The sequence below is a fragment of the Bombus pyrosoma genome, linkage group LG10, assembly GCF_014825855.1.
Source record: "Bombus pyrosoma isolate SC7728 linkage group LG10, ASM1482585v1, whole genome shotgun sequence".
Classification (NCBI taxonomy): Eukaryota; Metazoa; Arthropoda; class Insecta; order Hymenoptera; family Apidae; genus Bombus; species Bombus pyrosoma.
Window position 1 is genome coordinate 13,143,875 of NC_057779.1, and position 17,684 is coordinate 13,161,558.

General features: G+C 32.3%; 2 protein-coding genes across 4 annotated transcripts in view; one reads left to right on the forward strand and one right to left on the reverse strand.

Annotated features, from left to right (window-relative positions):
- The first annotated feature begins 522 nt into the window (after positions 1–522).
- On the forward strand, positions 523–8,236 carry LOC122571932 (1-phosphatidylinositol 3-phosphate 5-kinase). 2 transcript variants are annotated; one of them, XM_043736290.1, is made up of 14 exons: positions 528–889; positions 1,061–1,275; positions 1,362–1,551; positions 1,624–1,861; positions 1,957–2,163; positions 2,236–2,450; positions 2,516–2,858; positions 2,922–3,282; positions 3,353–3,623; positions 3,711–6,414; positions 6,512–7,062; positions 7,168–7,500; positions 7,585–7,746; positions 7,818–8,236. In XM_043736290.1, exons 1-14 carry the CDS (start codon positions 775–777, stop codon positions 8,012–8,014), a joined length of 6,102 nt encoding a protein of 2,033 aa, XP_043592225.1. In that variant the 5' UTR covers positions 528–774; the 3' UTR covers positions 8,015–8,236. The 2 variants fall into 2 exon arrangements, with proteins under 2 accessions (XP_043592226.1, XP_043592225.1); XM_043736291.1 differs by lacking the exon at positions 7,818–8,236 and having other exon boundaries at positions 523–889; positions 7,572–7,740.
- Positions 8,237–8,294: 58 nt separating this feature from the next.
- LOC122571934 (UBA-like domain-containing protein 2) overlaps positions 8,295–17,684 on the reverse strand; it is a 90,574-nt gene continuing 81,184 nt past the window's right edge. Inside the window, exons 3-5 of one of the 2 annotated variants that reach the window (XM_043736296.1) lie at positions 17,070–17,163; positions 13,672–13,793; positions 10,911–11,047 (exon numbers count right to left, since the gene is read on the reverse strand). In XM_043736296.1, coding sequence (XP_043592231.1) covers positions 13,714–13,793; positions 17,070–17,163 — 174 coding nt within the window. In that variant the 3' untranslated portion in view covers positions 10,911–11,047; positions 13,672–13,713. Of the gene's footprint in view, positions 11,048–13,671; positions 13,794–17,069; positions 17,164–17,684 lie in introns of both variants that reach the window. The other variant, XM_043736295.1, reaches the window with a different exon arrangement.

Here is a 17,684-nt window from a genome sequence, read left to right on the forward strand (position 1 = left end):
TATTTTATACACTTCCATACAAACAATATAATAGAAGCATGTTATCGTACTATAATGGATAGATAATGATGTTATATCGAATACACATGTGATATATTTAGCAGCTTTACGTAATAACCTTCATAACACCTACTTTTATATAAATAATATATTGTTTAAAAAAATCAATTATTTAATACATGGTAATAAATCACATACAAATTAATTTGAACTTATGCATCAAGTATAATTTGTATAAAATGGTACTTATACAAATTTTTAAATAAAATACATCAAACTTAAATACTTTGTTCATAAGAATTCTTAATAATTTTATATTTTAGGTTAAATCATAAATAGCCCGCGTATTTTTATACATTTATAAGAAATTCGAAAGTGTAAAATTGCACAGAATGCACATAATATGAAAAAATATATAAAATATCCAAAGTATAGTGCTTTTTACAATACTTGGTAATTAAAATAATTTTCTACCGTTCTATTTTTCTAATTATTTTCTCAAAAATATGACGAATTATAAACAAATTTTAATAAAGTTGATACGTTAAATGTCAAGCCTATATGTAGATGAAGTAATACTATATTTTTAATTTTTGCACATTGTGTACAGTGCCATCTGTAGCAAGCGTAAGTGTATTATGATTTAGATACGCAAACATCTGACATTTCTGTCAAAATTTTGTATTCGTATACGTTAATTGACGTAGATACGAAGACAGTGTCTAGTGAAAAGTTCGTCCTAAAAATGTTTATTGGAAGATAGCATTGAACAAAATGAACAAAAATATGAACTCACCGTCTAAACTTACGGAGTTCGCTCCGTTAAGTCCTGAAGAAAGCCAACCTGTTGTAGCTTCCCTATTTTCCAAATTTTTTAACTTCACTAAAGGTAAGATATTTAATCATTGTATTACAATATATTTTCTTCAGTATCACAACTTGGAATAACTTAATTTACTTGTGGCTTACATTTTAGTATGTATAAATACGAGCTAAAGAATGAATATTTAAATTAACAATTAATATATATATATATATAAAATATATGCTTAATTTTTAGGTTCACAAAATGTTGATGATTCTACAATCTCTTCTACTACCAATGAAGAACAAAGCTCGTCTGATTCTGAATCTTGGAAACAGTCAGAGAGTACTGAAAAATCACCTGAAGATGACAGTTCAAGTATGATGAACTTTCCATTAGATACTCGTGAAGGAAGAAGTTTACCAAATGTATTAAAACGTATTAGTAACATTGTAGCTTTGAAAAGTAGTGTAAGTAATGAAACCTGCCTTAAGAATATTAAGCAGTATAAATTATTTGAATTACTAATGATATTAATGTTGTTAATTTAATACAGAACTTACGTTCGTACAAAGATTCTCAATTAAGAAGCTATTGGATGCCAGATAGTGTAAGCAAGCAGTGTTATGAATGTGGTGAACGGTTTACAACCTTTCGCAGAAGACATCATTGCCGTGTTTGTGGACAAATATTCTGTTCAAAATGTTGCTCTGATCAGATTCCTGGAAAAGTTATGGGATGCACTGGTATATAAATGATGAATGGTTATTTTTTATTGTATTTATTTGCACTTGATAATAATAATCTTTTTGTAATAGGTGATCTCAGAGTGTGTACATATTGTTGCAAAGTAGTTTTATCATATTTACAATCATCAGACATGAGAAGCGATCTATCAGCAGATTTAAAGGCATTGCAAGAAGACTTGCAAGTTAAATATGGAAATAATTCACCACCTGTCACACAGAAATGTTCAAATGAATCAGTAGAAGATGAAAGTTCAATCTATAGGAAACCAAGTGTAGGGTATATGGAAGAAAAATATGCTATTGGACGGTATATTTTTAGCTGTCTCTAGCCAATGTCTCTAGTGTATCTAGCTAAATGTTATAATTTAATATGATTTAAGATTTATGAAATATGATTTTCAGGCCAACAACTAGTTACTTAACATCACAGGAACGTTCTATCGTCTTACAAAATTCAGCTTCTTTGAGAATGATTTATGAAGAATTATTTAGATCCAGTCAAGCAATTATCTTACAAACACATAGAGTTAGACTAAAAAGTTATCATAATTGCTTTCTGGCCAATGAATTAGTAAATTGGATGATAGCACAAAATAAAGCAGCTACTCGGTAAAGCTAAAACAAATTTAAGAGAAAGTATAATAAAAAGAACAACGATTACTGAAATGTAATATTTTATAGAGTGCAAGCTACTGCTATAGGCCAGGCATTGCTGGAAGCTGGTTTCATAGAACCAGTAGTTGCTGATAATATATTTAGTGATACAGCAACTATATTTAAGCCAGTCAAATTATCGAATATGCAAAGCATGGATTTGTTAATTGAGACTCAAAATACCTGTGATGCTCAAGAACCAGCATGGGTAAAAACTATCCCACAACATGATTCAACAACTGGTAATATGAAATATTTGTATAAACTATTTTGTACATATAAAATTGTTAACGTATGTAAATTTTAGATTCAGAAAGTGAAACAAAACCTTCGAATTCAGTACAACAAACAACTGGACGTTTACCATCATCTAGTTCAAGTTTTTATTTAGATTTAAACTTAGAAGCATCTACTGTTACATTAAAAAGACCTACATCGGAAGACTTAACTACAATTTCTGTAGACAGTAGTGATGGTATAATTGAACAGAAGGAAGTCACAGTAAAATCACATAAATGTAATTTTAAGATTGCTGATGATCTTTTAAATGATACACTACAAGTACAAGAATTTAAAGAAAAAAATGGTTGGCATAAACCAACAAATTTGCGAACTGTGTTTGGAGAACTACATGCGTATGAATGTCTAACGTGAGTATCAAATATATATTAACAACGATAATAACATTTATATTTAAATATACTTAATTATAGATCTGCGTACAAGCAACATGAAGATTCACTAATTAAGCAACTTCTTAATAAAGAAGGTTTATCACAAAGTTGGTCAGAAGTAATACTCCCCATCGCCCATCAAATTATTGATTTTGTTAGACCAGATTTAAATCATAATGTCGATGATTTGGATATTCGACAATATGTACAAATAAAAAAATGTCCTGGCGGAAGTAGAGATGATTGTGAAATTGTGTCTGGTGTAGTTTGTACGAAAAATGTTGCACACAGAGGAATGAATGCAATGATAGCTCATCCAAAAATTTTATTACTTCAGTGTGGACTCATGTACCAACGCGTAGAAGGAAAACTATTAAGTTTAGAACCTGTGATGTTACAAGTATGAAGAAAAATTTAATAATACTATTATTTTCACATCATAAATATATCAGAAAAACATTGTTTTGTAGGAAAACGAATATTTGGGTCACACAGTTGCTAGGATTACCGCACTTGGACCAGATGTCGTACTAGTACATCGTTCTGTTTCAAGATTAGCACAAGATAGACTCAGAGAATGTGGGGTAACACTTGTTTTGAATGTAAAACTCAGTGTTCTTGAAAGGATTGCACGGTGTACAGGTGCTAATATCGTAAATACTATTGATGCACACATAAGTGCAAGGTATATGCTTGGTACATGTAAAAAATTTTATTTGCGAAACTTTTCAAATGATAAAAGTGAGTAATAAAACATTACAATTTTTCTCTCTATTAAATTTTTCTTTAATAAACTAAACCTTAATATCTTATTTCCTTCTTTTTTAGATGGTATTAAAACCTTAATGTACTTTGAGGGATGTGCAAATCCACATTTAGGAGCTACAATCTTGTTACGAGGTGGTTCTCAAACGGAATTAAAAAAAGTAAAGAATGTGACTTCAATGATGATCTTTGCTGCTTATTCTTGGCGTCTCGAAAAGTCATTTCTTATGGATGAATTTGCAAGACCACCATCACCTAAAGATAATCCATTTTTGGATGAAACGTGCAAAGATTTCAAAGATTTTCAAGAAACCAATAAAATATTACATGCTAAAGCTAGTGAAGAAAATGATTTGTTATTGGGTCATTGCAAAGAATATACAGAGAGTCAGGAAATTTTAAAGGTATCAGAAGTTCAAGAAGATTCTGGAAGTGTATCAAGTGATAAACTATGTTTAGAAATAGAACTTTCATTAAATGAAGGTACACCAATAAAAGACATAGTGTCATATCAGACTGAGAATATGTTGTCTTCAAACTCCATTAAACAAATATCTTCTATATTATCTGAAGATATTGATCCTTATGATACTTTAAAATTATTTAAGCCCAAAACAAAATCTTCTGTAATTGACGAAAAAGCTGCAGGGAATTGCCTAACAAGTAAAACAAACAACGATAATTTAAATAATAGTTCCGATCTTGATATAGATGGCAAGCAAGATACAAATAGTACAGTGGAATTATTTGGTGGAAAGACTACGATAAAAGTGAATAAAAATATTAAAGAAGAAGTTGAAAAATCAAAAATAAAAGACAAAGTTGCCTCAGAAGAGAAACGTATTTATGGTGAATCTATTAGCGATCGTAGTGATCCTCTTCATCAATACTTAAATGAAGATGAAGAAGATGTCTTTAGTCAAACTAGTCCAAATGGACAACATTTGAGCGTTGCCGATTTACCATTATTAAATAAATTTAAGAAAGCATTAGAAGGCACTATATTAAGCGTATCTCCTTATTTAAAATTTTCTGTTCCTTATTTAGAAACTGAGACAGGAAGAAATTGCATATTGCGAAGTTTTTTCCCGAGAGAAATCTTTTATTCTGTACAATTTATGGATAAAGTAAAAGAAATTAAAACGGGTAATGTATTTACAGAACAGTCTGTAAATGAAAACCCATTAATGAATTTAAAATTAAAACCGCAACATCCATTTGTTCAAGCGAGATTAACTACAGATGTGGATAGCCGAAAGGTACAAGCTTTATTAGCCAATTTTAGAGCATGTGGTAGTCGCTTATATCCAACGAATAATGTTTTATCGGATAAACAAATTCTGATACAATCAGAAGTAACTGAACAACCTTCTATGTGGCCCGATTGTTTAGATCCTGCTAGTCATCAACGTTTATCTGTGTTATTTTGTAGTTTCTCACATACTGGTAATAGTGATACACCAGCATTTTGCGTAAATCCTTGGGTAGTTAATATGGATTTATATGGAAGAAATGATATTGCGCTTGGACGTTTCTTGGAACGTTATTGTTTAACATCTGAATATAAATGTCCTGCTCAAGCATGTCGAGCACAAATCGCTCATCATATCCGACGATTTGCACACGACGGTGGATGTATATATATTAGCTTAAGTGAAATGAGCACCGATCCATTTTCTCAAGAGAATGCAAATCAAATTTTAATGTGGAGCAAGTGTATGAAATGTAAAAGCGTTTCACCAGTAGTTCCAATGTCGGATGATACTTGGTCTTTATCTTTTGCAAAGTATTTGGAACTACGGTTTCACGGAAGCGCGTACACCAGACGCGGAACAGATACTTGTCAACACTCACTTCATCATGACCATTATCAATATTTCACAAAGAAAAATATGTTAGCTGTGTTTAAATACACAAAAATATCGCAATGGGAGATTTCACTTCCACCTCCGGTGATAAATATTATGTATGACCCAAAACAACATGCAGATGTGATAGAAGAGATGAAAAGTATAGCATTGAAAGGAGATGAAGTTTTTTCTTGTATACGAGAAAAATTGACAACTTTACAAACTGATATAGATATTTTAAATGCTGTTAAACAGCAGCTATCTAAGGATCAACAGTATTTCAAAAATAAAATTGAAGAAATTCAGTTGAAGTTGACGTCCCCTACTTTAGAGAACAAAAAACTTGAAGGAAAAGTATCTGAAAAGCAAGTTCAAGCTCTAATGTTTAGAATTGAAGATGGAATAGTAATCCTCAAACGAATAATATCAGAAGTTGTATTTACTTGGAATGCAAATATCTTGGAAATGTCCGTTAAAAAGAAGGATGAAAGGCCAAGACGATTTACTGAACGATCATTGACGACTGGAAGTAATAGTATAATTGATACAGATGGATATATAACAGAAGATACTGCATCAGAATCGCAATTAGAAGATTTAAGTCCTATGTCAGCGGACTATAATGCTGTTGATGCCATTGCTGCTGCACAAAATGATTTACAAGGAATGGAAGGTTTAGAAAATTCAGACAACGAAGTCTTAGAAAATAATAATCCTGAAGACATTGTTATCATTCAAGAATCTCCAAAAATGCATCAGAGATCACATTCTGATGTTCTGCCTATTACTTTTGATGACATGCCAGATAAAAAGAAAAAGAAAAAGACTATTCTATCACAACTATTACCTTCCGTTCCTGTTACTCAGCCGATAGTAAATCCTTTAGGAACTTTAGAACATCATTTACTTCCTCTTGGGTTTGTTGATTATATTCAAACATTTCCATATATTTAGTATGTTAGAAGATAATTATACATAATTAGTTAATATTCTAAAATATCTTTGTTTCAACAGATCAGTTGTACCTATAGTGGTATATGAATCAGAGCTTTCATCTATAATCGCATATGCACTAGATTCACACGACTATAAACATGTACTTCAGGAATTAATGCGTACGACGAAAGGACCTGATTTAAATCCCAGTCCCTTGAATAAGCGTAAATTCCCCGAAAATAAAGAAAATCTTCCTGATGTGATTCAATCTGGAGAATTTAAGCGGCCATCTGTTTTGTCATTTTTCCGAGGAAATAGTCCAAATCCTGCAAGTCCCTTAGACTCTGATAAAACTATTTCAAATACGGATTCTAGCATACAAAATCCATCAACGACAACAGACACGGATGAGGACAAGAAAACAACAAAACAACAAAATTACATCGAAGTTCAATTTAACGACGCAACGACAAATTTCTACTGTAGAATATATTTCGCTGCACAATTTGCTGCTTTTAGAGAAAATGTTTTACCGTGTGGAGAGGATGGTTTTACAAGAAGTTTATGTCGAAGTGTACAATGGGCTGCAAGAGGTGGAAAAAGCGGAAGCAGTTTCTGCAAAAGTCGAGGTACAATATTATATGAATATGCGTATATGTTTACGTTACGTAATAAAGTACGAAATAAACTTCTCTATGTATTAATTTTCTTGGTCGATACATTATTTGTTATAGACGATAGGTTTATTATAAAAGAGATGTCTAGACTAGAAATGCAAATATTTCTTGATTTTGCACCAAATTACTTTTCCTATATGGAAAAATGTCAACAGACTAAGCAGCCGACATTGTTAGGAAAGATAGTCGGCGTTTACAGAGTATCTTTTAAAAACAATACAACAAATGCAGCACTTCGAACTAGTGTATTAGTGATGGAGAACTTATTTTACAAGAGAACGATAACAGACAAATTTGATTTGAAGGGATCAGTGAGAAATCGTCTTGTAAATCCTGATGATACATGTCACGAAGGAGAACTTGTATTGCTCGATGAAAATTTATTGAATAGTAAGTGTTGTTGCGCTAATATTATTTTATATAGATATATGTATAAAAATTTCTCAGTCAAATACATATAGGATATATTTCTAGTGAGCTGCGATTCGCCGCTCTATATTAGATCACATTCCAAAGCGGTTTTAAATAGAGCTATTGAACAAGACACAAAATTCCTGGCTGATAATTCTGTGATGGATTATTCACTATTAGTAGGTTTAGAACCGAATTCAGATGAACTCGTCCTAGGTATAATAGGTAAGTTTAGAGAATTATGAATGTAATATTTCTAGATACAAGATATCTTGGAACTATTATTATAATTGCAGATTATATACGAACGTTTACTTGGGACAAGAAGTTAGAAACAATGGTGAAGAAAACGGGCATACTAGGTGGCCAGGGAAAATTGCCAACAATAATATCACCAGAAGAATATCGAGCTCGTTTCATAGCCGCTATGCACCGATATTTCTTACCTGTACCGGACAGGTGGTCTGGTTTAGGTAGAGGAGTAGAAACATGATAAATATGACTTTCACATAGTGAAATTTCCAATTTTTCGTAAATACTGTATACTAAACATATTGTATATATATTTTCTATGCAGCTGACATAAATGTAACAAAACAGTGTTGCATATTAATTGGATATTAATAATTTATAGAATTTTGTTTTTACTAGTCGACATTACGATATTTTGTAATGGAAAAGTGATAAAAATATGTTACCATTATTATAACGGAAAGTCTCATTGTACAGTTTTAATCTCATAATTTATATAACGATATAACATTCAAATTATGTCGCTTGTATTTGGATTTATTAATATATTGGTCATTGTATTACATGTACATAATACGTTAATATTAAAATTTGCAAGCGAATTGTCTTTCCAAATTCGAAGCACAAAGGGCGTGAATGAGCATTACGTAAAATTATATAAAAGTCTATGAAAGCACCATTATTAATGTTTTATTTAGATCAATTTTCAAAATTATGTACATAAACATTATTTATTATCATTGATAGTCAAATAAACAATAATAATAATTTTAGTAATAATAAGAGTTTCGTAACATAATAGTATTTTCATAATAGTTTAGATCAGTGTTTCAAAATTTTTGTGTATTTAAAATAAACAAAATTTTTCTAAAAAAAATATGTTGTATTACCAATACACAATTTTAATATACCGTATATATCTTATGATCAGGTCACAAAAGAAAAATATAATAATGTATAAACTATAATACATTATACGACACTGATCTATACGTTACAAACACAAAAAAAGACATTAAAGCGTATACCTTACAGAAAAACATCTCATACTCAATTTTCGCATAACATCATTTCTACCATATTTACATAAATGAATGCATAATGATGAAGCTGCAGCGAAACTCGAATACTTGAACTATTCCATCTTTAAAAATTAGATTATACTGATCATAATGTCCCTTGTATCTTTCGAGACTATGACTTTATTAATTACTGTAAGTAAGAAATCTGCAACTGGCTGATGTATTTCAACATTCTATATGTTTATTCAGAGAGGGATCATAAAATGTCTTTCATTTGTTTGAAACTAAATACGAATCGATAGTAGATGCATCGCGTGATTAAGTAAACTATTTTGAGAAAAAGATTGTTCGGAGCGAAAATGAAACTAAACTTTAGATATACGTCATCGATTACCGATATCTATGTAAGAATGATTGATTGAAATGGAAAACAGTTTTATTATATACTGGTTAGGTAAATTACAATAAGCTATCGTACAAGAATTTCTGCGAATAACACGAACTCTAGGATCAAATCATTTCACATGTGAAATAGTACGAAATTCCTATTTGTATTCCTATTTATAAATTGAATTGACGATGAAACAGCTCAGCTAATATGGCTCCACTGCCTTTTTCCTCGTAGAACAAAAATGACCTACACTGGATATACTATCTGAGCAAGTGATATTCTCGTGTAAACGACGTTTTAAGAAATGTATACATATATAATTCTTCGAGTAACTTTACATAAATACGTAGTGGACATTACATAATCAGTAAATTTCTTTTTACAATTTTTTACATAATAATTCGTCGTAATTTCGCATTCATTATAATATTAGCCTCGTGTTTCTATTCATTGCTCTTGTCGCGTTGAGCATGAACAATTCTTTTTTTTTCTTTTTCAACCTTTCGTTAGACATTTTATATTATTACTATCATTATAAAACAATGCCGACAATGATCGGATTTTACATAAAAGTCTCTGTATTAAATTCGATCGTCGTCAAAAACAAAACAGACGTCAAGAAATACGAGTACAATAACCTTTTTTCAACTCATAGTCAACCGGAATCGAATTACATTCACGATGTATCTTGTTCGACTACCAAAGAAAGAGAAAAAAAGGAGAAAGAAAAGGAAATAAAATAAACATAAACTAACATTCATCGCTAAGCGCTATCCAGTGCCGGCAATTTTTTGTACTATGGTGTGGAAGTGGTATTCGATTTCTCATTGACTTCCGCGGCCCACGAACCGCAAATGTTTCCTATCTAGCCGCGAGTCTGTAGATCGAGAAACAACAAGGAAGATACTCGGGACGGTGGAGGAGGCTTCTCGCTACTCATTTACATCAAGCGGCATTCTGGACGCATACTAATTTCATAAACGCTAAGGAGAGTATCGCTGTCTTTCATAACCATAGGAACTACCGTCCCAGCAGCACGTTTGGAAAGGAAATGAGAAAGAAAAAAATAAAAAATAGTCTTTGCAACTTCCGTTCTCGTGTTCTTCCTTCTTCTCCGTGTGTTTTCTTTTTCCCTTCTTTCTTCTCCCTTCCCCCCCTCTCTTATTCGTATCACCAGAATAATCTGACGGAAGAAGAGAAGAGCTTTTTTTTGTTTCTTTTCGAGAGGTCCTGAAGAGGCTCGATCGTGATCGACGTGTTGTGTTTCGATGTACACCATATATATGTATATATCAAAGAATAACAAGAATAAACGAGGGTCGTATCGGCTACTCTAGAGATCCACGTACGTATATCGTGCGATTCAATGAGGATAGAGATGAGGATTCCTTTCTATTAGAGACAGAGGGAGATCTTGTTTTCTTCTAGAGACGTGCACGTCCTAAATGATTAATCTGCGTTTTTCTTTCTTTGCGCATGAGATTTTTTGTTTGTTTTCTTTGCAGGAAAATCATGCGTCCTTCTTCTAGGGATGAGGAGATACGAGTGCGTGAATCTCTGCTAATAAATCGCTCTCGTGGTTACGCAGTGTGTAACACTGGCGAGTCAGTCGATCTTTTATAAACCATTGCCTCCTGTTTTTAAACACCGTTTACGTGCACATCGTGCGACCTCGGGATCTTGCGCACGGGCCGCCGAATCGCAAGTCTCTTTTATCTCTGCGGCTCGCCTAGGCCCAATTGTTGACTTTGCGTTTGCTGTTGCGTGTTCCCGGTCACGCTACACCGTCCTCCGTGGTGTTGCGCCGCCATCCCCATCTGCATCGAGTTCTGATGCAATCCATTTTGGCTCGGCGACATTCCTGCAATCGAAGAACCAATTTACCATTTACACTTCCAATTTAACTCACATTTATACAACACGTACATGTATATATATAAACACATATGTATATACATACAATTTTTCTATGGTGAGTAATTAAATACTTTCACGAGCTACTGTACATCCCTAGATCGGTTTCAAATTTTATCAATACAATAATCATGATAATCGTGTCTCATAACAGTACTAACAAAATTTTATGTATATAACACACACAATTATGTGTACACATACAATTTTTGTGTAGTGAGTGATTAAATACTTTCATGAGCTACTGTGCATCTCCAGATTGATCTCAAATTTTATCAATATAATAATCACGATAGTCGTGTCTCATTACAGTGCTAATGAAATTATGAGTCAATGCTATGAAATAAAAAAAAATATGCACTTGCATATAAAAGAATGTGCTATTTTGCATAGCACGTACAATAGACATATATGTTTTCTGTAATAAGTGTTTAAATACTTCCAGGGACCGGTGTATATACACGTGCAATATACGTGTACATGTATTTTTACGTATGCTAAAGCGAAGTGGCACTGCTACAACGAACAAGATTCTAGAACTAATTAGTCCATTCTAGCTATAGCACATTTCGCTGTATTTTTTTTTCTAACGTGTCATGAGTATTTCTCATTGTGATTCTTTCGAGAAAAGGTATAGAATGCCTAGGAAATGGCTGTTCTAGGAGCTCGCTAATTTTTCTTCACTGTTTATGAGAATGTCTCGCGTTAAAAATAACGGAGACTCATTAAATACTGTCTGGAACGTGCAATGAAAATATTCAAAGAACATTGGCCAATTAAGAACCACCGTTACGTCTATCCAATATATCATCTGTCATTCTTTTTTGGTTAATTTACATAATTGAAGTCTATTACACTTTTTGTAATCTTCTGATTCCTATAAGCACCTGTTCAAAGGTTTCATCTCTTTATTTATTCTATGACATAAATTCCAACAATTTGCTTCAGATTTTTTCGCTATTATCTCTTCTAGCCAAGCTCCTCGATGATATGAAATTTGAAGAGATTGAAATATTTAGAGGAAAATAATAAAAATTTCTTTAATGTTTCTGATTTGCATAGCGGGCTTCTGTAAAGTATACGTTTTTTTTTCTTTTTTTTTACGAAGTTGAAACAATACGTAAGTTACGTTCTTTATACCTTGCGATAAGGTTACACGTTTTCGCAACTTTTGTTCGTTATTTTACTACTTGGCCCTTAATGGATTAAAGAAAGGCGATAAAGACATTTGTGGACTTGATGGACTTGGAGCAAAAAAAAAAAAATCCCTCAGTCAGCGTTCCGTGAAAGTTTAAGCTCCGTGAATCAATTGTTTCCAAACAGACAATAATTTATCACATCCTGATAAATTGCTGCTGTTAATTAATAGCGCATGGAATAATTTTTACGAGCCTTTAAACAAATTATCTTCGAAATAAATAATCGAGTCATGGAAAATAATAATACTTTGTTTTTACGAAAAGGATGAAGCACGAAAAGCATGCGATCTCCGTGACTGAAATAAACAAGTTTAATTTATGTTATCCAGATTATGTCACAGATTTGCAAATATTTCAATTACTTTATAATAAATTACTTTATGTAAATTGTATTATGTGCTGTAGTAAATGTACAGCGAGGAAGGAAGCTATTCGTACAATTTAAATGAAAAGATGAGGGGGGATAAATATACGAGAAAGTGATAAATAGAAAAATGAAAAGAAATAATAAATAAAAAAATATACAAAAATACAAAAATATAATAAGATAAAATTCACACGCTATTGTAACATTTTGTCGGGGCAAGATACGATGCTATTAATTGATATTTGTATTGTAATTAACACGTTGAACCTGGCGTGAGCCACCGGTGTGCCACAATCTATGTTTCTATCTGACGGCGTGGGCCACCGGTGGATCACGCCGCCTGATGGTAAAGAAAAAGGTGTGACCCCTCGGTGATTCACGCCATTTGTGTTTCTAATTTCAATTTATAAAAGCGTAATTTAACGAAGACGTTTCTCGATGTTACATGGCGTTTATGGATTAACTTTTGCTCTTGCATGTTTATTACTGCGAATGACCGTACATACGTAAGATACAATAACATGTTCTTTCACGAAGAAGTAGACCGCGACGTCTACGAAATATTGGTGCAAAATATAACGTGCACGTCGAGATTGCTCCCATAAAGTCAATAACATCTCTTTCTATTTCTGCAATAAATCGACTGTACGAATACTTTTATCTCCCACCACGGTATATATTTCTTACAGAAATGAATAAAATGCTTCTTAGAATTGCATAACATTGACAAGTTTCAAGTGCTTAGGTTTAATACCATCTAAGATTCCGTAGGACATAAATTGTCTTCGTAGAAAATCGCCACATTTCATAAGCGTATTAAACTTGTTACATAATAGCATGCTAAATTAGAATTAGCAGTGTCAACGTTAACGTCTCTTCGAAAGTTTGTAGATGCTTTGGATCATATTAATTATACATTTTTGTACGTTGCATTATTAGATATAACATATACATTGATATACATTTTAATATTTTCTAATTAATATACAGATATTTAGATGTTACCTTAACTCGTTAAAGATCGAGTAACGAAATAACGCATAAAAGTTACGTAAACGCAACGTAAGATACTTTGCGTGGAAGCTCGCTACATAAATCAGATAATACGCGAAGAGAATTTCTGTGATCTGGAAAAAAGGAAAAATAATTTATTATTTATTATTTATTACGCTGCTGTAGATGTTCGAGTAGCTCCGAATTTTTGCAGAATGAATCTTTAAGAATGAGTCAACGGAATGAAAAAATCTTGACAGGAAAAGAAACAGCGACGAGAAAGATATCGGAAGAGAGGAATATTTGGAATTCCTTTTTCGCAACAGTAAAACGGAATTAGAAAAATAAGATTCCTCTAACGCAGATTGGCTGGAAGATAAGCGAAGCTTATATTGTTTAGCGTTTGAAACAAATAAAATTCAATGATATAAATTGGTTGAAAAAAATGATAAATGAAATGTTGCGTTAATGCAACATCAACTAAATAAAACGTATTGTTTGGTATCTTAATCGTATAAACATTTTTCTGCACAAACAAAGAGCTAAAAAAGGTCGATAGATAATAAAATTCTTGGAAATCGTAATCGCGTGTAATTTATGCAATTTTAAGCTAAACACGAAGGATCATAAGAGCGCAGTTACGAAATAACGTCCAAGACTTACAAAGTATAGGAATGCACTCTTCCATCCATATAAATTGATTAGTATGCGCAATGCAGTTGAAAACTATTCTCGCGCCGGAAAGAAAATAACATAGTGAACATAAAAAGTGATTCAGAGAAAAATGGCAATGCATTTTCGTGTTGTGTTTGCGGAGGAACCGTTTAAAATGTTGCACGCTTTTGCAATATAAACAGACAGCTAAAATTAGAGCTCAATCTCATTATTATAGTGGCATACTCTTCTGATTGTAAAATTAACATCAAAACGAATTATAACTAATAATAATTGGGTAGAGGGGCATGGGAAATACAAGGAAGCAACGTGACAAATAAACATTGTTATGCAACATATTGTTACGTAATATCAGTTAAAATTTCGTACGACATCACTTTTGGGGTATGAAGCGAAAAGTTTAAAGCTGACTGAAAATTTCTGCACACAACTGTATCTTAATAGCTTATTAAAGAAAAATTTACAGAATGCGCGTAATATGAAAAAATGCATCAGATATATAAAGCAAAGCATACGTTGCAATATTTAGTAGGTGAGACAAATTTTTGTTTAGGTTTTATTTTTTTAATCAGCTTGATAAAACTATGAATATGCATAAAAACCCGCATTCTATTTAATAACGTCATTTTACTTCTAAAGATTACTGTACGAAATATTAAATCACTGAAAAGACGCATACAATGGGAAATTACAAATATCTAAACAGTTTTTCGACATTAAAAAGTCATTTATTAGGTATAAATACATCGTAAAAATGAAAGAAGAAATAAATAATACAGGTTGTCTCAGTTAAATGGAATCAGCTAGATATCTGCCTTATTTACGATTGTATGAAAAAGCTTCTCGGGCTAAGTTAGATTAACAGAAAATAAAATAAATAAAACCAAGTTAAACTGTTTCAAGGAGCACGTGTAATGGGTTAAAATAATTTTTTCTCGAGGTCGTTTCTCCACGAGATCTCAAGCGTAGCGGTATATTTTTATATACATCTCTATATATTTTTTTTACAGCGGCGGATGTGATTTTTTATTCTCAATACAAAAGTATTAAAGGTTCTCGTGTCTGAAAATGCTTACTTCGAAAGATATCGTAACTTGAATTTTGTAAAGCTCGACGTATGAGAGACAAGGAAACATTTCATACAGTACATTTTAATGGAATTAAAATCGAAATATCTTTTAAACTGTGCATTTCCCGACATACATTTTTCGATACTTTTGTACAGAGAATGAAAAATCATGTCAACTGGTGTAAAAAAAATACATAGTATATAAAAAAGTAAAAAATATATATATATATATTGAAATCTCCTAAAGAAGTAAACTAGAGAAAAAATTCTTTTCACCGTTACATATATCCCTTGAGGTAGCTTGACTTTGTTCTGAGAAGTTTTTTTATACAGTCGTAAATATATAGATCTCATTTAGCTGAGATATCCTGTATATAAAATAAATATACAGGCTGTTACAGAATTGGTGGTACAGGCCGAAAGAAAGCGAATTTACATGAAGAAAGAAATCGAAAGTGTAGAGAGACATTTTTTGTCCGAGATTTTATTCTTGAGAAAATCGAGTTTGAACATTTATTTTGTTTTATTCTATTTGTTATATCGCGCGCGCGCGCGTGTGTGTGTGTGACAAGAAAACTCATTAGCAATACAAAAGAGGAAAGATGCGCGAGTAAGTGAGTAATCAATTAATAATTATTGTTATTATGTACTTAATAGCTAGGATCGGTTCTGGCTAATGTGCGATTAACAAAAAATAGCTAAGTATTTTTAAATAGAACATAGTGTCAAGAATTGCCAACTAACAGAATAAGAACAAAAACAAGGAGACAGACAAGATCTGTAGCGATATAGGAGATCGTTGGAATTTAAGTAAGCGAGATGGTTGCAGAATAAAGATCAGTGGATGTATATGCACTATTGGCATGTAGTATCATAAGGTTGATGCGGTTAAAATAACCGTACAATGTACGACGACGTTCAACTCGCAATAGCTCAGGATGACGTAAGTTTTTCGATGGAACATTAAGTTTAAATTTCTCTATAATGTCAGGACAGGTCATTAGGCCATATGCTTTATGTACAAATGAAACATTATATACTTTTCTCCCGTAGTTCAAAGTAGTACGACTAATGCTGACTAGCATATGGTCGCAAGCGCGCCAGGTTTGTCACTCGACAATTAATTTAATTAATTATCGACTGGATATAAGTAAATAATCGGTAGGAGGTTATTCTAAATGCGAAAATAAGTGAGAAACATGCAACGAAATTGTTTCCTATAAGGCTTCATTTTCAAGAAAATAGGGATATTAACATGCTTAGTTAAGAATTGGTCTATGATTTAGTACACGTCTATGATCTTTTTATTTTTCTCGGGAACAAAGAGTCTCACGAGAAAAATTTATTCTACATTTTCGACTTAATTTCGCATCTAAAATGTCCTGCTATTGATTATTTATTTCCGTCTAGTCCGGTATTAGTCATATTCAAGTATACTTGATTTTCAAATTCGATTTTTTCGAAAATGAAGCTCCGTACGAAACAGTGTCACCCCACATTTTCGACTTATTTTTTAATATAGATTTTCTACCCTTTCAGATAGTACCAACAGTTCGGTGACACCATGTCCAATGTAAAGTAAATATAAATAGTATAAATAAATAAATATAAATAATATATATGTATAATAAATATAAGTAAATAAATAACGTAAAGCAAAACTCACCTGATGGAGTTTTGTCACCTGCGGACATTTTGGAAAACGCCAAAAGCGCGTCAGGGAAATTTGGTGGTGTGGCCGGGGTGTTGCATGGCGTTATCTACAAAAGAAACGTATTTTTGTAATGATTACGTGTTTCGGTAACGCCATCGGTACAGCCGTTTTATATTACGGTAGCTGCATGTGTTTGTTTACGTTCCTGGAACGTTGCGTGCATGATTATTTAGGTCGAGACTAGGGCGCATGTCTGCGTGGTCATAAACATAGATTCTTCATTTAAAGATCGATACCTACAATCAACCTCTTTCGCGTGTTTCGCTACAAGGCCTAAGAGGATACAGGTTTTACATGCCGATTAGGGATAGCGTTCTACATACTCTCGCATTCTACTATGTAAGAGTTGAATATCAATTTATAAACTATTACGAGAGATGTTTCTCGTTGTCTCTCCTTTCGATTGAGGATGTTTTATTCAATCTCCTTTATATTTCGAAGTAAACATTTTCTTCGCGTTATACACGTTGGTATATTTTTTGGAAGAATTCATGAAGCTTATTTACATTTTTTAGAAAATGTTTACGTATAACGTACAAATCAAATTCTTTTACTGGCTACGTAATT